The sequence below is a fragment of the Poeciliopsis prolifica genome, unplaced genomic scaffold, assembly GCF_027474105.1.
Source record: "Poeciliopsis prolifica strain line A6 unplaced genomic scaffold, Auburn_PproV2 SCAFFOLD003, whole genome shotgun sequence".
In the NCBI taxonomy this organism is placed as follows: Eukaryota; Metazoa; Chordata; class Actinopteri; order Cyprinodontiformes; family Poeciliidae; genus Poeciliopsis; species Poeciliopsis prolifica.
The window spans coordinates 9,498,766-9,511,985 of NW_026562378.1; the positions used below are offsets into that span (position 1 = coordinate 9,498,766).

The following is a 13,220-nucleotide window of genomic DNA, read 5'->3' on the forward strand; positions in this document are numbered from 1 at the left end:
GAGGGGGAAAAAAATTACAAAATCGCTCTCTTTACATTACAATGTGCCAAAGTTGTCTTGGAAATATTAATGGGCCAGCCAAGTGGGGTACATGGCAAACATAGGGAAGAATGAACTCTAGGTAGATAAAACCAACCTTGACTTTTTGACCCACATATGAAATAATAGTGTAAGTGAACACCCTGAAAACACCTGACCTGGAGATGGCAGCAACATTTTGTTTACTTCATCAGGTAATGGGAAGCTGGTGTGCGTTGACACAGATGGATGGAAGTACATGGCTGAAACTTGAGATTTACATTCCAGAGAAAGACCATACCCCAAAGACTATGCCAGAGTTACAGTCCTGCCTGTACAGCCAGAGCTAATATTGAACCGTTCCAGTCAAAGCATATTAGAAAAGCTGAAGTCCAACAACAGTTCCAAATGAGAATGTGTTGGAATAAATAATCAGTCTCCAGTCAGTCATGGGATGACTGGGGAACCAATTGTGGCATATCTTTGGAAAAACTTTGCCTGCAGTGTTCATGAAAAGAATATCGAGTAATAGTTATGAAGAAGAGGCTGTATGGTTAGGGAACCTCACAGGCTAAGTTGTGCTTTTTACAGAGAATGTGGCACTTTTGGCTTCTTCAGGCCCGAGCCATCAGCTTGCAACTGGACAGTCTACATTCAAGTTTGAAATTGGCTGGGTTGAGAGACATGAAGCCACATAAAGCTGGAAAAGGAATTGGGTCTTTCTCTAAGCCCTTTCACCCCACGACTTGATTTTGGATAAACAGAAGACAATGGATGGATGGAGATACTTTCTTTCTAATTTGACTAGGTTTGAGCTTTTTGCCAAAAAAAAAACAAACAAAAAAAAAACCCAGTGTGTAAATGAGCAGAGCTGGTAGAAACATGTCAAAAGACATGAAGCTGTAAGTGCAGAAAAATGTGGCTCTTCTTACTGTGCGTATAAGACACAGTGCTTGCTTGATCAGTAATATTAAATGCCCTGTATTTGTTTGGTGCTTTATCAAGTCCAAAGGACCCAAAAGAGGTCATGCATCCATTCATACACAAATTAACATGTTGATGTGTTTTTTTTGTGAATGAAAATAATCAAAAATATTTAATGACAACAGGACAACCTTTGTAAATGATTAGAATTTATAACATGTTTTAGAAGGTGAGAAAAACAAAATAAGCACAGCATTTTAATATGAATTGAATCAATTTTATTCAAGCAACAGTTTTTAAGGGCCACAAAGTACAATTGCACTTTACCAGACAATTTCCCAGCACGTAATTATAAGGCTTAAAAGTTAAAGGGTGTCCGATTTCTGTGTAAATAGAAAGGAATGACAATTGAGAACATGGCTTACTGTATGCAATAAAAGTATTACCTGTACACTATTGTCTATAACCTAAGAAAGGCCACAATACATTAATTAGTCCAGATCATGGATGTATTTTGAAGGGCAAGTTTAAATAAGAACTAGATATTTTGAAAATGCAAAAAAAACAACAACAAAAAAACACTAACAGTCATGGAAAAATGTGTTATACGCAAAGTAAGAAAACTCCAAATCCAGTGTCGAATAGCATGTTACAATGAATTGTATTAATGTTCAGCAGTAGCAAGAAAAGCACCATAAAAAAACTTCTTCCAAGCATTTGATTAGTTCTATATTTTGTGCACACAAATTTATTCTACACAAAAAACTTAAGTGCCACTTGTGGGAGGTCTGTTATCAGATATAATAAATGCAAGTGTGACATAACCAGAGAGTTTACTAAAGGTTATATTCAGCTGAGTAAAGACAGCAGTAGAGTCTTTGTTTGACAGTCTGAGTATTTGAAGGCACTAATGTGTTACTGGCTTGAACAGATGTTTAAAAAAATAGTTTTCTGTATTTGGCAGTTCTCATTTGGTAGACCTTTAAGACATCATCAGTCTAAAATTACATTTTCTTACATCACTGTGTTTGGACATTACACAAAATCAATCTTTTTAACACGTTTCTGAGAATCTCTGAGACAACCCTCCAGTTAGTACTGTTGAGGCCTTTTTTTTTTCCTAAGGTCATGTGGCTGTTTGGTCTTTGCAGTTAAGCACTTATCTAAACATAAGCTTGTACAACATGAAAGTGCCAAGGAGAAAGTAAATAAGAAACTTTGATAAGGTGGTTTTAAAAGTTTCTTACTGAATAGTCGGTTTATGTGGATAACTTTTTACATCAGTTGTATTTTCTGTTATTACTATGAGTAACTTAAGCATTTAACCATGTGCAAAAAAAACCCCACCAATACATATTAAATCCCACTGTGCACATGTTCACTGTAACCATTGGCAAAACAACCTAAATCTTAAAAAATAGAAAGAAAAGAAAGGAAATAAAAAAGGAAACATCAAAATACTGGTTATAATATTAGTTTGAAAAGCAAAAACCTCTATGTGGTACAAAAGGGGCATTTCAAACTAATACAATAAAAAAAAAGGCACATTTCTTAGCCAGGCACACAACATTAGTGACTATGTATAATATAATAACATAAGCAGAGATTTTACAACAATATCCTTCTCTTCCAGTCTCAAGAATGAAATTTGTGCTTGTGTGTCTTGTAAATCGCAGAAGCAAAACTGTGGTTTTAATTCAATCCTTTACCAATACACACACAAACACCCAAGTCAATCCAAGATAAGAAAGGAAGACCCGTGGAAAGGTGAATAATGTGATCATTTGATTTCTTCTTGAGACCTGAAGCATACATATTCTTCTTTACCTCCAATCCTCTTCAATCTGCTTCACTTTGTGCAGCTCCAAACTGTAAAGAAGAAGAGTTTTAAGAAACATATTTGTAAATTAATATGTAGTTTTAGACAATGAGAAATGCAATGTTGACTACTGACACAGATTGTTTAGCATATCAATTTAGTGCTGAAATGTAATATACAAATAAACATAAGCAGCTTGTACAATTTTTGTCTTTTGGTTCCACTTCTTAATTATGAACCATTTTTGTTGATACACGTTTTGGTTGTAATGTGATTACAATAAAAAAAAAAATTTAAAGGTAAAACGGCCTTTGCAACACACTTTGTGAAAGGCTTTTTACAATACAATATGATACCAACTTTAAGCATTTGACAAATGGGAACTGAAATTAACAACAAGACAGCTTTTTTGTTTTAATACTCACTAATAATGATGATGATGACGATCACTATTACAGCTATCAAGATGGCCCACATCTAAAAGGAATAAAGGAATAAAACAAAATTCAGATAAACTGTGACACCCTTTTTTTAACGTTTATTTTCAGTCAGGTAAGATCTATTATAATGCCAGAGTTGCATAATCATAACACTTTATTATCAGTAGGAAATAGTTTGCTAAATTTATCTACCTTGCAGTTCTTCCACCAGTACTTCCGTTTCAGCTTAGCTGCACTGGTCTCAAACTGGGAGGCTCCAGCCTGCAGTGCGTCTGCTCTGTCATCCAGTTCAGACAGTTTCTGATCACGTTCCAGTACTTTGTCCACATTAACGCGCATAATATCCACTACCTACACAAAACAAAAACAAAAACATACCAATATACAGAGCATATATTTTATAATTTGATATTTTGAAACTTGTAAATGTTTTTAATCCTGTGCACGTGTGTTACCCTAAAAAATCATTATTATTATTATTACAATTATGAATATAAAACATCCTCAGGAAAAGTTACCTGACAACATCAATTAAGACGTGTCCCATCTTGTAAGAAAAGGTAATTGGTGGGTTGTTTATCTTACTGAGTTTATTGTGATTCAAACAGACAGCCGTCTGCGTACAGCGTCACTGGACACGTAACCCACATGTTCCACTGATCCACAAAGCTCGCTACTGCCCCTCCTCCCTGACTGAGCTGCACGATAGAGGAGCGCATAAGCCCATGCAGGCCTTACATAAGGACAGAGATGGTGATTATATAAACCTCTGACAACCAATTGGAAACTGTGACAGACTGAGGTTAAAGGTCCAGGTGGGAGAGGCGGACCGCCAGGAGAAACACAAAATGGAGAGGAAAAGGACAGTAATGGAGATTATTAAGAAGATTTGACTACTTTTTAAACTTGATTTTCTGAATGACTTTTTGTGGTCAGAAGACCTTTAAACTGTTCAACAGATGCCCTTCCCTGAATGTATTTTGGCAATGGAGCGCACATGCAGAGCGTTTGGGAGAAACAGATTCAGTCTGATGAATCATGGCACTGATGCCAAGGGTTATGTAATTTTCTGCAACAAAATGAACAGAGAGAAGGGGAGGGGCAAAGTGACACCATCAATCTACATCAAATTTATTATTCAATATTTGCTTTGAACTTGAAACAGAAGTAAAAGGAAGCTTTGCCTAATTTGTGTACATTAACCATTGCAGATCAAAAGTAGCCGCTTGTGCAGGAAGCAGTCACACTAGAGACATTGTGACTCGATTTTGTGTGTTTTTTTAATTCCTTTTTGAGTCATCATTGAGTGAAGAGCTAAAATGTACCTTACCTCATCCACTTGGGCCTGTGTCTGCTGCAAGCGCTTGTTGCTCGATGCAGCAGCAGAACCTTCTGGACCAGGGGCTGACCTGATAAATCGAACATATATTAATAAAAGGCTACAGACCAAATGTTACAACAAAAATTTTCATCTAAAAGCAAGTGGCATTTTTCCCTCGCTGGCCAATAGTGGGAATCGTATATTAATGGTCACTTATATCTTGTTAGGACAAGTCTGTACCATATAACCCAGTAAATAACCCTTTATAGACCCACAAAATGTAATATAATTTACACCAAATATTAGATATTAGTCAAAACTATGACAGCTCTAAATTTATAATCTTTTGTCCCTAAAAATTATTCTCTTAGTTGCCAAAAACACTTCCCACTGCATTTATTTTGACTATCATGGCTCAGACCAATGGTAAAGAAAAAGTTTAAAGAGCTCCCAAGCCAAGGCTGCAAAAATTTTGTGAAACAGTGATGGTCACTCGGTTCTTCTGTAACTAAAGCTGTCTGAACTTTAAGTTATTCTTGGGATCATTGTACTGTTTGAAACTCCAATGACACCTAAAGATTTAGTCTCTTCTCAAGTGTTTTCTCTTCTTAGCCTGAATCCATCTTGTGATCGACAAACTACAGATTCTCTGTCAGAGAAACTGAAGCAGTCCCAAAGCACCTTTGAACTGCTGTTGTGTATGATATGACCCACAAAGTGAAACTTTAGCTTCAATGGCCTCAAAGATCCACCTGAACGAAAACATTATATAATCATATAATATAAAAATTACATTGTATAGCAGTGACACAGAACAAGTGGGATATATTGATTCAATAAAAAGAATGAATAATTTTGGAATCTTTCACTATTTTTATTTTAATTGCTATTACTGGCAGCCGCACAACATAATGAACTGTAAGACTCGTTGCAATATCAATATGTGCATTATCACAATCACAATTACCTGGATGCAATAGTTAGTGGGCAATTATATTTAATGTATTAGGTGTTCACAGTATGCATGCCTTTGTTTTTAACCAGTTGGACCACTTATTATTGATATACAGACCTGATATAGATTTTGGTGATCAAGACGCAATAACCCAGAAAACACTTTGATGATGTAAACACCACCAACAAAAAAGGACACGGGTTTATGGCAAACATTTTTACCCAAATACTGCAGAATATTTGGGTAAAAGTAAGTATCTACTTACCCAGTGATACTATATGTGAAAAGACAAATTCAAAATAAAAATAATTAGGGCTGAAACGATTCCTCGAATGATTCGAGGAATCAATTATTAAAATTCCTCGAGAAAAATTTTCCTGCCTCGAAGCTTCGTTAATTTATGTCTTATTATTTAGTGCTCTGTGTTCCGGCCGGGACATTATTTGCGTTATGCGGAGTTCTGACTTCCACCTCCGAGTTGTTGAGGAAAGCTACATGTTAGCGGCATAATATCTAATTCTCAAGTTCAGCCAGTGGGAATTTTATTTCTTGACGACAGTGCCTGGGTTTTTATCGTTTTTGGGGGGCCAATAGGCATCCTTAAAATGACTGGTGCGATGCCTGGGGTACGGCAGATTTTCTCCTCTGGGAGCTGCTGGTTCAGAGCAAACGGCGGGAAGAGCACAGTGGGAGTATTTATACAGGTGAGCGCATAGACTGAACACGGCAGGCGGCTGAGTATTTGATGATTACAGAGTAAGTGGCTTTACGGATGAACTGCACAATAAATTTCATTTCATCCCGGTCTCAACAAATGGATGGCGGAAATCATGGAGAGGATTTCCCCCTCTCCATGACTTCCGCCTGATATTATCTTGATATTCGATAGTAACACCGGTGTTATGCCAGATTTACCAATATTTAATTTTATAATTTTTTCATCCGATTACTTGATTAATCGTAAGAATAATTGATAGATTACTTAATCACTAAAATATTCTTTTACAACAGCCCTAAAAATAATGCAAGACCTGATGATAATAATGTAAATGACAGTTTTCTTCAGGATAGACTAGATTTTAACATGTTTTGAGAATTAACTTTTACCCCAAACATGTAGCCACATTCGGGTTTAATCCCTTTTTAGAAATGTTACTAGATCTAAATACAATAAAAATGTGCACTATTTTGATAGTGTTTAGAACTAAAACCAGCAATTTATTCTGTTTAAACTGTACAGTACACAGGTTTTGTGCTTCCTTGCCCTAAAAGCCTTTGCACAGTGGTAGTGTACTGCCACCTTTTGACATGACACATAATTACATTGAAGTGACAATGGCACCATGCAGCTATTGTTAAAGGAGATTTGAATACATTTTATCCATAACTGAAACATTTAGTTAAAAATATATCGACTCACAAGACTCTATATGCAGTTTAACTGGTAACCTGTATGGTGACAGAAAACTGACTAGCCCTTTGTGCCAACATGCTTTGTGATAATTACAAAATGAGTTCAGAACAAAAGTAATCTGGGAACAAAAACAAAATGTCCGAAAAAATGTGCAGCATATTTTTAACATTCATTAAACAAATCACCTCCTAACTTTTAAATGATTAAAACAAGTGAGAACCCATGTTTATCCTACCAAAAGACCATCTGTCAGTATGTAGAATACATAAGGCAAAATCATTATGTTTATGGTAATAGGCAGTGTATATAATTAACATCTCTTCACTTGGAAAGAAGCAGATAAAGTCAAATATCTTGTGTTCAAGCATGGTGCTGGAGAGTTAATAATGTGGCCTTGTTTTTTCCTCCCCCAACAACAAAACTTCTGATTTTGCAGTCAGTGTTGTCTTTGACCTTCCTAAGCAAAATGTTAGGCTGCGGCCTAATTCGGATCTCCATCTCAGTTCTCCATCTCAGTTCTCTATCTGTTGAGTAAAAGGAACAATAACACACGGAAAGTCTGCATCGGAAGATGTTGAAAGTGTGGCCCATACATTTGAGAATTTGTGCCAATATTCCTAACTGATGTAACATGCCCAAACAAATATCAAATGGCCAACCCACTTACGTCCCCAAACACAAAGAGTAAGAGTAAACATTGGTTACTAATAGTATTAATATCGGACCAATAGCGATATGTTAAAAAATTTCATCAAATTGACATCAACTGGTACTGGTGTTAATACAGATATATCATGCATCACTAAGTGAAAGTCTTAATTTTAAAATTTAACATTGTTATATTTAGTAATCAGGATTTATCATTTTGGAAATATTGCAAAACAAAACAAATGCTTTACGTATCTCAGCGGCAGCTAAGCAAGTCTCACCTATTGTGATCTTGGTTACTTGTTTTGCTTTACACCTGACCAGATTTGATAATTATTATTAACTGTTAATATAAATTTGAAGGGGATACTTTGAACATCTCCAGCATAAACCCCACCCCCCAAAAAAAACAACTTGCTTCAGAAAATCTCTGATTGAATTCAGAAACTATCTCTACATTTATTACATAATAAATTTCTGTTCACTTTGATATATCAAGCTGTCTATTGCTAAACATACTACTGCTGCCACTATATTTGTAATTGTTGTTATAAAAATTTTATTTTTAATTTGCAGAATTTGCCCCAGTGTTTTATACAGGGTCGGTTTTATACACCCACCAGGCAAGGCATCACTTATTTATTTACATCTTTTTAAGATGTTATATTTGATCTTCCAGTCTTTCAGTAACACATAATGATCAAGTGATATTTTCAAATTTGCTGTCAACTTTAAAAAAAAAATTTTAAACTTTATTTTGATCATTTTAGTAGTTTTCCAAGTACACATGCATACATTGAACAGTTAGACCCCCCTCTAACAAAAATTACAGAGAAACTAGTTTGACAAGAAGCATTTGAGTGACACTCAACGAAAACAAAAAAGAAACGAAAAGGCAATTACATCAATTATACAGTTGGTGTAAGGCTCCGATGAATGTTTCATTTCTTAACTTTAAACATTTTTAAACTCAAGAACATGACAAGCTGCTGGATGAATGACTGCCCTGGCACTCAATCACCGGGCATAGCAAGTTTTCTGGGGGAAACCTTGGTTTGCTATATTCACCCTGTAATGATCTCTGCAAAATGTAAACATCTTCAGTCGTCTTGTATCATTTATGTAATGTTGCAGGAGTAATCTTGCATTAGCTCTGTTAGTGATTATATCAGGGATAGAAGGATGAAAAATGCCAAGAACAAAGAATGAGCATATAAAATTGAGGAGAAGGGAAGCCAATTCTTTATGAACGCAATGTTATTTACACATACCTTCTACTGAAGCCGCCTTAACCACATGACACCACCCAAAAGCTGCTACGGGCAGTTTATTCCTTTTTCAAATAATGTTAACCATATTCATCCCATTGTCTATGGGATAATTCAAAATATAAGTAAACACTTTAAAGTAATCTTTGAGTAACAATTTTATTGTTTTACTACAACATAGTAAAATTATTGTACAGCATCAACTATGAATCACCTGAAACTGAAATTTGAGTGAACGAGAAGTTCTGCTAAGTTTCAGTAACAGTGTGTGTTGGCGAAATTGTGATATTATTAATCAATTATTTGTTATTCTCATTGATCTTTATAATGTATCTTTAATTGATGCTTTCCTTAAAGTTAATCTCATTATAGAATTAAGAATGTTTCTTGTATTGTTGATTTACTCTGATTCTTTTCTCAGAAGGCCTCACTGACAGAGAGCAGAAACAAAATCTTCCTGCAGGTTTACCTCTTGGTGAAGAGCTCTGCTTCGGTTGAGTTGCTGGCCTCCAATAAAAACATCATTGCTAAGATCACTACATATTTTATTAATCTTTGTGCCTGGAAGGACATTATCTAGTACAGAATGATTGTGTGTTAGTTAGTGAATAACATTTGACGCTGTAGCTGTTTGCCCCTCCCTTTAGAGCTGCAGCGTCCTTGTGATTAGGGATCCTAGAAACAATAAAATAGAGGAGCAGACAAAATGTGCTTCAGAGCGGTAGGAGATTGTAACTGAAGCACATCTCTGTCCGTTCTCCTCGCGAGTGAAAAAGAATCTAACTCTTTTGTCTTTTCTGTCTTTGTTAATGTATGTTTAACAGGTGTTAACCCTAACAGTGTGAGAGAAAGTGGGATTAGAAAAACATCTTGATTCATTACTAAGACATTTCTAAAATTATCTTTAGCAGTTAAACATTAAGGTTTACGGCATATTTAGATTTAAAAAAAAAACACATGCATGTTATTAAATGCACTGTGTAGTTTTTGTATCAAACTGATAATTTCTGGACAGAAGAGATTCGCTAATAAGAACAGGTATAAATATAGACATCAGGTGTGAACATCAGTCCACTTTAAATCTTCAACATGCATGAAATGTTGGTGATGCAATGGAAATGTGCTTAAGATACCAGCATCTTGAATATGGAAATCTGTTGATAAGAGGTTAAAAAAAGTAACATAGGACCAGGGTGCACACTGAAAATAAATCACAAATTCAGGGTGTTAGGAAGCATTGTTTGCTGCAAATTTGGATATGCTGAAATAGAACAAGAAACTACATTGTAGTATATTTGCTTTGTAATCTATAAAATATCCACTTTAAAGAAACAGGTGATGGCAGTAACAGAGATAAAGCTTTTCCAGAACAATACCAATGATTTTTTGAAGTCTCACCTGCAGATTCCCATTTTAATTTGATGGGAACTAAAGCCCAGCTAGAAGTAGTTTTTCTTAACTCAATAGAAAATGGAGGAACAGTAAATTTATTATGAATTGAGCATGCCATCCTAATGTGCACCATGATTCAGTTGCTTAGAAATAAAAAAATGTAAAAAAAAAAAAAAACTGATATGTCAACATAAGATCAATGAAATAATACGATTTATCATTGAGAGAATGTGAACTGAAAGAGTTCAGAACTTTTATTTTCCAGACATAAAAACACTGACAACTATTAATTCCAAACGTAACTTAGCCACTTATCTTACGTAACAACTTATCTTACTACAATTATTGTTGACAACACATTCAAATATTACTTGGTTCAAGTCAAAAACATTCTTATCAGTATTTCCCTTTCATTAAAGTTGAATGTATGTTCCGCTGAAGATTACACGTCATCAAACATTGACTCTGTATGAACAAAATCAATAAGTATGCAAGGAAACTGTATTTAAAAAGATCCACGTAACTGTTTTGGAGCAATGCTAGCCAACTGAGGAAAGCTGCAGCTAAAGAAAAAGGTTACTTCGCCTCAAAACTATCACATTTTTCCCAGCTAATAGATACTTTTTTAATCAGCTGTGGATGTTGAAAGGACTTTCTAAATATATTGTCTTTTTCTTATCAAAGTCCGTCAGTAAGAAATTGAGAAAAGGTCTATGGAAAACACAGCTAAAAAGTTTCAATGTTTTACGGCTACACTTAGCTTAGCTTAGCTAAGCGGGTTTACATTTGAGAAGTGGTGCTAAAGTATTAGCACTTGTTGCAAGCTAATACAGAAAAGTTTTGGGCGTTGTTTTTGTATGACGTGTATTTCTCTTATGTCCAGTAAACACTCGTTTTGTAAAAAATATGATCATAAGCACATTGAGTAGACGCATAAGATACTTACATGGTGAAACTGGTTTCTTTTGAACGTCTCCGCCGCTTTTGTGTCTTGTTTGTAAAGTGTGCTATCAGCCGCTGTAACACCAAGTACTGTCGTTCGATCTGCTGCCTTCAGGGGCTTCCAGAGATGGTAGGTTTATACAGTTATAAATTAAATATGAAAGAGAATTATCAAAACCAGTGGGGCGTTTATATCAATTGTTGCTTTACCAGAATTTACCTTGAAGTTTCTAATATGCAGAAATAAATTAATTCCGAATCCTTGTTCGAATAAATTTTGGACTGATTCTATGAGTGAATTATTCAAAATAAGTGTAGTGAACAGGAGATATTGATGTAGAATTAAACAACGCTCTTTGACCGCGTTGCGAACGAAAAAAACGAGATTAGGGTGAACATAAGAAGACGACAATTGTTTTCCACCGGTCTTTAACAGCCAACGAGTACCTGAATGTCACATTAAGAGATAAAACCTCAAATGTAAACCCAACTGTTAGATTTACCACCAAAATAAAAACACTATACTGGAAATTATAATCTGAGTATTTCTCATACTGTTAGGCTTTATGGCAGAGAAATACGAAGAAAAGCATCAATTTATCATATGCCTTGACCAGCATGTGATAAATGGAAACAAAAACGAGACTGTTTTCAAAGGCCCTTCATCATCTACACACCACAGTTATTTCTAATAATAATAGTAACAACAATAACAGTAATAGTTAAGTTGTCTTTTAATGCACTAGTAAAAGAGTGTTTCAGATAAGTTATTAGTGCTGTGACCTTAAATATAGAAATGACCTCGCGGATAGCTGTTGTGGGTGAGGGTATGGTTTGGTGGGCCCCTTATACAACATGTTTCACTGCAAAAAAGATGAACAAAATAAGTCAGAATTAGTATATAAAAAACTTTATTTGATTGTTTGTAAAAACTTTATTTGACTGTTATATGTACGATTAGATTGTGCTTGTGTGTACTCTATTCACTTACAAAAACATTACCCATTATATGTCAACACAAGGATCTAAATTATACATTCTTACTCACTAAATTGAGTATTTGCTTTGAGCACATGAAATCTGTTACCCTCATTGACAAATTGAACTGGTGACAATAGATTAACTACGCTCTCTTCTTAATTTTATAGAAATATGTTCTGTTTTCTTTTCTTCTTCCTGTTCTGCTTAAACGTTAAACTTCCTTAAAGTTTGTAGAAGATTATTCATGTTCAGAACTGCAATAATGTATTTCTAACATTCTCTGTTGTTTCTTTGCTGAGATGCAAGCAAGGTTAAACTTGGTACAAAGATGCTTCGGAGAAACCAAACTTTATCTTGTGTTTACTTTCCCCTCCTGACTACATTCCAGATCCTTCCTCCAGCACAGTTTCAGTTGCAGGATTCTGAAAAAATAAAATAAAGTACGAGTGAAAATACAAAAGCAAACCTTTGTGTAAGACCGTTTTTCTTCAGAAGTAATTATTCAGTGTCAGACTCTTAAGAGCTTACATGGTTTATTTCTTTACTGGCCACAGTTCCATGGTACAGGATGCTGCCATTCTCCTCCTGTGATAAATGTTTGATTGAAAGATTATTATTATTTGCATATTGTTTAAAAAAAAATATTTGTGGATTTGCATTAAAGGGTTTCTATGAAATGCCTCAAAAGAAATACTGGCAGTAAGGGTGCAAACTCGACCCACAAAGCAACTGCTGAAACAAATTCAACCTTTCTGTAGGCTTTAACTTGGGACATCTGATATATGCAGCAGGTTCACTAAGCAACAGAGTAACATTAATGACTTTGCAAAGCCTGGTATGTCAGAACACGGTAATGGTAAACGCCTCGCTGACATGCTTGACTAAGTTACACCTTATCCCCTTTAAACAGAGGACTACTTCTCTGCTCTTCAGTGCGCTCTCTGGATGTGCTCTTTGTTCGTAATGTTTGGTTTCATAAGGATAGAATCTCACTTGGTGCAGAAACTTGATTTCCATGCACACATTCCTCTGCTGACATTGCATGCTTTCTTGCATTCAAACATGTGTTTAAATTAAGCAAAATTAAGTTTAGCAGAA

The 13,220-nt window shown here is 35.2% G+C and overlaps 1 protein-coding gene across 1 annotated transcript; it reads right to left on the reverse strand.

Annotated features, from left to right (window-relative positions):
* Window positions 1-1,197: 1,197 nt before the first annotated feature.
* vamp3 (vesicle-associated membrane protein 3 (cellubrevin)) lies at window positions 1,198-11,250 on the reverse strand. The gene is made up of 5 exons (XM_055027405.1): window positions 11,146-11,250; window positions 4,532-4,610; window positions 3,394-3,552; window positions 3,187-3,238; window positions 1,198-2,811 (listed from the first exon to the last, which is right to left on the reverse strand). Coding segments are annotated over exons 1-5 (312 nt in total). The 5' UTR covers window positions 11,148-11,250; the 3' UTR covers window positions 1,198-2,791.
* Window positions 11,251-13,220: the final 1,970 nt, after the last annotated feature.